Source organism: Numida meleagris, chromosome Z (assembly GCF_002078875.1).
Source record: "Numida meleagris isolate 19003 breed g44 Domestic line chromosome Z, NumMel1.0, whole genome shotgun sequence".
NCBI classification, from domain to species: domain Eukaryota; kingdom Metazoa; phylum Chordata; class Aves; order Galliformes; family Numididae; genus Numida; species Numida meleagris.
In genome coordinates, this window is record NC_034438.1 from 16,378,357 (window position 1) to 16,387,419 (window position 9,063).

General features: G+C 36.0%; 1 protein-coding gene across 1 annotated transcript in view; it reads left to right on the forward strand.

The window, feature by feature from the left end:
- The window catches only part of NDUFS4 (NADH:ubiquinone oxidoreductase subunit S4), a 46,695-nt gene extending 38,114 nt beyond the window's left edge, over window positions 1–8,581 (forward strand). The window contains exons 3-5 of the mRNA XM_021380736.1: window positions 1,516–1,688; window positions 5,729–5,802; window positions 8,369–8,581. Coding sequence (XP_021236411.1) covers window positions 1,516–1,688; window positions 5,729–5,802; window positions 8,369–8,472 — 351 coding nt within the window. The 3' untranslated portion in view covers window positions 8,473–8,581. The remainder of the gene's footprint in view (window positions 1–1,515; window positions 1,689–5,728; window positions 5,803–8,368) is intronic.

The following is a 9,063-nucleotide window of genomic DNA, read 5'->3' on the forward strand; positions in this document are numbered from 1 at the left end:
GTTTAGCATCCTTAGAGATTGATTTGATGTTTGATTTCACACTCTACTGCACAAGGATGAACTGACAGGTTAATTTTATGTAATTACTGTTTAGTTTTTAAAGAGAAAGTTCACTTTAATTATATCAGATGCTGCTGAGAGTAATTTTTCGTAGCAGTTCTTACAAGATTTTTCCCTATCTTATTCCTTGTTAAAGTCAGCTAATACTTTTAGGCTGCTTTTTGTGGTCCTTTAGTTTTTATCTTCTTTATGTTTATTTGTAGAGAGCTCAGAAACCAAACTTGAAGAGAGGAGGGCAAACTACTTCTGACTTTATAAAACATGGTTTTTGTTTTGCAGGCTGGAATCTTCCAAATCCTTTTGTCTTCCAGAAGTATAGCAAAGAGTGTTACCAGTGGCAAATGGTGCAAAGTAATGGGAAAACTTCCCTATCAAAAATGTCAAATTAGCGTACAATACCTGCTTAAGAAATGTATACTCAGACAACAGGTTGTTGAGAGTGAGCCCCTACCCCTGTTGATGAGGAACTAACGATACTAAATTAGGTAGCCGGCAATAGTCTATGTATCTTGAATTTGAGTGGGGGTTGAGTGTCGGGAGAGGGGGCGGGGAAGAAAGGCCTGCAATCTGAGAAAGGGTTAGTAAAGTCAGCTGAGGATTTGACATCTGAAATTTTGTTTTGCTCTTAAACTATTCAACAATTTCAACTAGTAGTCTTGAGAAAAAGCTACTCTCAAAAGCAGTTGCTCACAGCCTGAAACATGGTTGGCCTTACTGTTTAAAGAAGAGGGATCAATTTTATGTAATAACTAATGGTTAGAGAAATAAGAGAGCTGAGTTCTAGTACCTGCTCTGCCATGTCAGTCGGTGGATTATTGCAGAACAGATAACTTGTGCCTCCTCCTTCATGCTAAGCATAGCTTTACCATTAAGTCTGGATGTTTGTTCCTCTTAATTATCTGCACCATTAAGCCCAAGTGAAAGCATTTACATTGTAGCATCCAGATGGCTGGCAAGGATCTTGGTGGAAAGACCTGCTCATATTTGTTTTCGGCTCCTGATGTTTATGTGAAACTTCAGAATTTGTCCATGCTTCAGTGTATTCTCTACTTTTTCTTATAAGGGTAAAAAAAGAGCTTGTGATATATTTCCATGGTGGCTTTAGCTGGAGCAAATTGGGTCAGTCCTGGCTTCGCAGCTGCAGATGGAGGGTTGGAGGGGATGTTCTGCTCCTCCTCAGGCTCTTCTAGTTGTATAGATGGGAGGTGAGCAGGTTCAGGTGGCTGATCCATATGAAATCTTGTTGAGCCAGGGGAAGCAGGATGACAGCAGCCCCAGTGTGAAAATGCTTCAGCTTTATAAAACTGGACTCATAACATGCATTTCTGCAAAACTCTCATATTGTAATTTTTTTAAAAAAATCAAGCATGACATTGTGTAAAAAACAGAAGCAGTATTAGTTTACAAGCCTTTCACGTGAACCCTTCTTAACAAATTCCATTGTATTTTTCATAGGATATCTCTACTTTAACCGGTGTTCCAGATGAGCACATCAAAACCAGAAGAGTTCACATTTTTGTTCCAGCACGTAATGCGATGCAGGCGGGAGTTAACAATACGAAGAAATGGAAGATGGAATTTGATAACAGAGAGCGCTGGGAGAACCCTCTGATGGGTTGGGCATCTACGTGAGTAGTTACTGAATTTGCAGATACTTTTCTTCTATATTTGACTTTTACTGGTCATATTAATTTTGAATTTGTCCTTCTATTTGTAAATCTACTTATATTTTAACAGCACTTACAGCAAGTAAGTGATCAAGTTTGTTTGTCATATGATTAATGATCATGTAAATACAGATGTTAGTTTACAAAATCTTCTCAAAGTGTTTGAAAAATGTTACCCAGAAATTTCAACTACTGTGTTTATGGGTAATGTTACTGTATAACAGCATCGGGGAACAAAGGTTATTAGATACCTAAAGCAGTAAATCTTTCTCAGCTGTCAGTTCCATATATTAAATTTGATTATACATAAAATAATGATATCTAGCATTTGGAATTTCTTTTTGCAAAGTTTTAAAAAAATCCTAAAAATCTGAAATGAGGAACTACAGTCAATTTTTAACAAGCAAACTGTTTAAAAAATCAGTTTGTTTCAGCATTGCTCTTATGACTGGTAAATACCTTAAATATGCCAAAATCCAGAAAAGTAGGAATTTTATTCTAACTGTGCAAAAATTTAGAGATGTAACTTTGATGCAGCTAATTTTTTTTCTAAATAAGCATACAACGTACATTTTATAGAATTCCTTTTAATTCTTCTGATGATGTTGTAATTTTGATTGGAAGCTGTTTTATTAGAAGGTTGTTCAGAAAATTTAATTATTCTCCATAAGCAAATATCAAACAATAGAAATTAATCTTCAGACTTCAGAAAGGATACAGTGTGTACTGGAAATTTCTGGCTACAATGATACAGGCATTTATGATTAAAGAACACAAACTGCTGATGAAAAATAATCTGAATCTTTAAATACGAAATATTTAGAATTTTTTTCCTCAAAGATTTATTAATATTGTAAATTTACCATAGATCAGTTTTCAAAGTCACTCTGAAATCAAGTTATGTTGGTTTCCCATTGAAAAAATGATACTTACAGCCTGTAACATCTTGGTTGTACTAGCATTGCAAAGAAATTAGGAAAGCTGAGGTAATACATCATTAGATGAGGAAAAATCTTAACTAGGAATTAAAGTAATTGTATTAGAATACTCCATTAAAACACCTGTTTTAAAACTTTGTCTGTATATAATGATCTTCATCTTAAGCTTTAGGGTTTTTCACCATTTCATCTTAAGCATATTTAAATTACTGTTTCAGTTTGAGACTTCAATGATCTAACGCATTTATGGCTTGTGTGATTCCACTACTGCAAGTAGCCACTACATTTAGCGAGTCGTAATTGAGTTGTTTCACAGTGGCCTAAATTAGATAATAGACTGTTGACCAACAATACACCTTTCCACCTGTCTTATGTTCCCCACAAAGTGTCTAGCCACCACCATATGGTTTATTTATACCCCTGCACAGATTACAGTACTGTAACAGGTGCCAGTAACACCAGCTTTATGGTTCAGGTTTAATTTAACTTTTCCTCTAATTCCCCTTTGCTGGGAATGTATCCTCTCCAGACAACTTATTTTCTGGGTGGGATTCGGCACATTCTCAGCCAAAATAATGGCTTTTAAATTTTCTAACCATCTAGAGAAATGTGCCATGGTATTAAGGGCTTACCTGAATGCTAAATTGTCCTGGAGCGAGTTTAGCATAGGTATATGAAATGGAATGGCTGTTTTGTATTCATCCATCCCTGCATACATTTTCTGGGGGAAAGGAAGGAATATTTCTTGCATAAACAAGCTCCAGATCAGCCAAAAGTGAGGGCTGTGTTGTGAATTGACACCGCTAGGTCTAGGGTTTTGTAAACTAGTTTGTATCTATTCATTCTTTAAAGAACTCTCACAAGAAATATTAGTGGACATCCTGGCAATTTCAAATTACTGTTCAACCTCCAGAAAAAACTAACAGAAGTTTCTTCTCTTCAGATTTAATTTCTGCTGAAGTTGTTCTTCAGCGAACAATTTTGCCATTTAATTTTGAATAATGTAATGCAATTAGTGATGAGCCCTTTTTGCTCTGGACTCAATATACTTACTTAATCTGTAGGTCTTCACTGTATTTCTGTCATTTTACAGTCTAATTTTTTTTTTTAAGTATTTAGTATTGTCATCTCTTCATACTGTAGTTTTTTGGCTTTTTTTTTTCAGTGCGAATAGCAGTTGTAGATCTAAATAAAATAGATCCATGGCGTTTTGTGTTAACTGAGAGCTTTCATTACTGGAAAGCAAATGAATAGTTCTCAAGTACATCCTAACATAAAGCTGTAAACTAAGAAACACAAAAATCATATGGTTTCCATTGTATGGGATCTTATAAAAGGAACAAAATGTGGAATTCCTATTTGCCGTCATTGATAGACAGCCTAGAGCACAGGAAATCCTGTAGCGCCGTTACTACTGTCAAGGCATCGTGTTGGCCTTTCTGAACTCTGCTGTTCACTCACAGATTATCAGAAATGTAAATAGATGGGTAGCTCATTCAGAGAAAGAAATCAAAAAGCTGTATTTAAATTGGATGAAGGATGAACGTAAAGGAAAACAGAACACATGATTTCTTCATTTTGTCATTTCCAAATTGGTTCTGTTTGGGAAGGTTTTCACTAGATGTGCAGTGCTGACCAGGTACAAGTTCCTCACTACGCATCAAACTTAAATTTCTTCGTTTACTGCTTATTGGTACTGACTAGATTTTTCCAGACTCAATCACAGAAGAGATGACCAGTAAGCATTAGCTGTCCAAATATTGTGGTATGTTGGGTTCCTTGATTGTCTTTTGGTCACGCTATGAGCTAATTCATAGTTCCTAATTCTCTATACTGCCTTAGTAAGATATTTACATATTTTTACAAAAACTCATCATAGTGGTAAGTCAAAGTGTAATTTCTGCCTTTATCCAGTGTGTGTTTTGTTTTTTTTCTTGGGGAATATATTGGATTTATACGTACATCAGATAAAATTACATTGTTGTCTTTGCTGGGAGCTAGGTTCCCCCTCTTCCCCTCCCCCTCTGCCAGTCACAGTCTTTGTCCTTTATTGTATAGAGTTCAATGTATCTTTGGTTGCTTTTTCTCTTCATTTACCGTTACAGCTTCAAAGAGAGAACAGTCAGAGACAGCTCCTTCAATAGTTGATTGCAATTTGGTCTTGTCTTGCAGTTGTCTCCCAGGCTAACATGCTGGCTCAGGGAAGCATTATGTAATCCTTGTGCTCCTACAGCCGAGACCTTGTATCTTTGAAATTTCTGTAGATTCATTTTTAGAGTCCTACTTCTTCACCTTTTGTCACTGCTTTTAAATTAAGCTTTTAAGCAAAATGTAAGTATTGGTTTTTACTGAGATTTTAATTAGTTTCCAAAAGCATTTTGCTTGTTTGGTTCCTTTCATGAAATGTAATTGAGAATAGCTGATCATCAAAAAATAACCACTGTGTAATTGGTTAGCTGGCAATTTGAGGTTCTGAACTTTGTTTTCAGTGATGGCTTAGGATCTCATTGCTGTACTGGAGTAAACTGTGGAGGTCTTGTGACTTGTTCACATCCTTTTCAATCTCTCATTAATTCCTGCTCTGCTCACTTTGATATTCTGCTCTCTTCTGCATACAGCTATTCTTCCACAAACTGCTCCTCAGCCTTTTTTCCTCCTTAAATTGTTCTAAACTGCCTTAATCCTCCTATTCTCCCAAAAAGAGAGGGACTGCACAGCTTTCAAAATAAAAAAAAAAAAAAAATTGTTGCAAAGCATTTGTTACAACCTCAGCAAGTAGTTAGACAAATTTGTTGAGTAAAAAACTTAAAGCATTAATTTTTGCATTGAGTTGGGAGGGAATTTCAGCAAACTGAAAGATGGAAACAATACTCTGCACAATGTAAAAGTTAATCCTAGAGCTAATTAAAAATGTAGGAATTTTGAATGGCTAAAATTTAGTCCGCTTTTGAATGATGTTCTACAAAATATTGTGCAATGTAGCTTTTGGCTGACACTTGAAATGCAGATGCAATTATTTTGTATTTCAAGTGTTGTTAAAATCTGTCATTTGATTTCTTACAGAGCTGATCCTTTATCCAACATGTTTCTTACTTTCTCCACTAAGGAAGATGCCATTGCCTTTGCTGAAAAAAATGGTGCGTATTATATATATGAGGTATGACAGATTCAGCTTGCTGCTTAGTCCTCATGGATGTACGGAGCTGGTATAACTGAGTTAAAACCAGGAATAATATACATGGAGCTTAAGTTTTTTCAGCAGTCTACAGCTTTCATCAGTATGTGGTTCAGGTTAATTAGAGAATAACATTTCTTGATCAGACCAAGTTGTTAGATGATTCTGCTGTGCACCCATAAAAATAGGAAAAGTTGATTAACTTTTGCTGTTAAAAAGCTGAACTGTGTGATTTTTTTTTTTTTTAACTTCTTAAAATTTGGTGTAATTTTTAATTTTTGCTCTTTAAGTAACAGATTCAATACCGGATGCAGCTGGAAAAAAGAAATTCTACAAAATTTGGATGTGCTTTTAGAATGAAATGAGGACTGTAGGCATGCATTTAGAATGGCACCTGGCTTCTAAACTGAGATATTATTGAAATCTGTAAGTCCACGAACACAGTTCTCCGTCCTTTCAGTGAGAACTGCCCAAGTTTTACATAACAAAATTCTTTAAAACCTCAAGTTTATCTTCCACAAATCCTAGATATTGCAGGTATTCTGATAAGAGTGGGATTCAATTTTAATACAGTTTTCACTTAAGAACTTTGGAACTATAGGCAAGCTATCTCTTCGCCTATCCCTTCTGAAGCATCTTCTGTAGTTAGATTAAGAGCACTGTGTATACAGTAGCAGGAGAGATCTGTGTCCAAAGTGTGACTGCTGAAGATGGTCTGAAATTGTAACAAGGAGGAAATACTTGTAACTGGATGAAATTAAAAGTTTAGACTGTAGACCTAAATTCTTTTTTGTCCAATATGACATGACTGCTGAAAAACATACACCTTTTGTAACAAGGATGGAGAGTTTTTCTGCACCACAGTAACCTTCAGTCATGTGATAATAATGCTCTTACAGAGAAAGTGCAGTCTGCTTTCTGTCCCCTTGGCTTGTATGACAGAGTTCTAGGCAAGAATCATCTCCCCCATTTTTATGAAAGTGAGCTCTGCTGTTTGTCATGAAAAACTGAAGGTGCCTAACTGGGGGAAGCCTGTTCTAGTGTGTGAAGCCTTATCACATATGGCAGCCTCTTGCAATCCAATGTTAGATGTAACTAACTGTGGATTTTTGATAGCTATGGCAGCCCAAGTCATTGTGCTGGCAGTTGCAAATCTCGTGGAGGAACTCAGCGCCTCTCTGTCTGGTGGACTGTAGAGTCCATTCCAGCAGCCACGTGCCTCAAAGTTAGGTGTTATAATGTTGAATGTTGCGATACCACAGTCTGTCTCTGGCTGTAGTTCTGGCTGTTTACTCAAGCTTATATTGTTAATCAGAACAGTGGGAAAAAGTCAGTGCTCTCACAAACGGAAAGAATATGTTTTCAAAACTTCAGGTGTGTTCCAGTATTTCTTATGGAGAAATCAATGTTATTTCAGCCTTATAATCAGAGGTAACTTTTCTGTCTCATTGGTGAATGCATAAAATTGAGGCACATTGACAGGACGACCTGTCTCTTAAAAACATGTTTTGATGTCTGCACGTGTACATTGAGTATTTTCTGTGAAAAACATATGTAAAAAATCAGATATATGTTAAACCTTCTCAGACTTAATGAGGTTTCGTTTTAAAGCAAAGGAAGAAATGTATTGGTGTATCAATATCAGTTAAAACTACACTCTACACTACATTTTTAGCTTCCACTCAAGTATTTCAACTTAGAGTGAAATGTTGCAGCTAAAGAGACCAAACTTTGGAATACTGAGTGCTGCCCTGGCAACTTTCCAGGCACCTGGAGGCTGCAGTCGATTTGCATTTTGATTTACATAAACACTGATGTCTCCACCTCCTCTTTTCTGACATTTTTTAGCATTTCTCTTGTTTAACTATCACATAATTTACTTGTCTTCTATCACTCCATTCCCTTCTCTTTTACTCATCTTTCATGTTCTTATAAAAAGTTAAGCATTATACTCCCTTCTGATGTTAAATTCTTTTCTTTGCTCTTCCTTACCTTGGTCCTCCCACCTTTCCTTTTTCTTTGCCTTTCCAAGGTCTCCATTCTTTTCCAAATTTTTAGGTCTGGACTTCCCTATGCTACCATTTCCTTGTGACCTTACCTTTCTTTCTTTCCTAGCTTTTTTCATTTTTTGTCCCAGCTTGCACAGAGCCTTAGTACCTTTGTGATGCTCTAGAGTTTCAATGCCATGAACTTGCAGGACTGCATACAGAAATGATCAGTGTTCCTTGTTGAGCTTTTTTGCTGATGACTGTCAAGTTTTCTGCAGGGGTACTGAAAGTTGAGGTATGCAAAGTCTCTCAATTGTGAGAACAGGCATGTGTCAAGGGCATGACATTTCTGTATTCCCTGCTGCCAGCTGCAAAGGAGGAACATAGGAGATGCCTATCTGGAGAAAAAGATACTAAAGTTAAAAGCTTTAAGATGCATTTGCTCTATACTGTATGCTATGAATATTTAAAATTCTTTTTTTTTTTTTTTTTTTTTTTGTCTCCCCCAACTGCCCCTCACCATTTCCCCTCAACCCCTAGGTTGGAGTTATGACGTGGAAGAAAAGAAGATTCCAAAACCTAAATCCAAGTCTTACGGTGCAAACTTTTCCTGGAACAAAAGAACAAGGGTGTCTACAAAATAAGTTGGCATTGGCTGTCTCTGACTGTGAATAAAGTCAGCTGTGCTGTATTTATAGTCCACGTATAATACATCTCTTAATCTCCTAATAAATTTGACCTTTAAACTACAAATGCATCTTGTGATGTCTATTTAAAATGTTTTTGATGTCTCCAATTGAACCTGTTAAAAATTCCCTATATATAGAGGAGATTTGGGGTGTTCATACTTGTAAAAAATTGCTGCATTAGGAATCTATCAAAAGGAATGCTTGCAATCAGCTGCAACTTTAAAGAAAGGTTGTGGTTTATCTTTCATAGTAATTTTATATTCAATATCTTGTTTAAATTTTCAGCATGTGCAAACTCTCAGTAGAAGTGCGTTTTTTTTCTCAAACATAAGACAAATTTGTCAGTTGAATATGAGATGCAGAATTTAACATTTGAACATAGTTTATACCATTCTGTGTAAACGTATGCTATATATAAGCTCCTTCTTGCTCAATTAATATTGTGATAGTTCCTGAATAACAGGATAGAATAACGTGAATAGAAACCACTGTTTTTGTTTTAGATATACAGGAGACTTAGTCAAATACTGAGATTCTAATTATTTC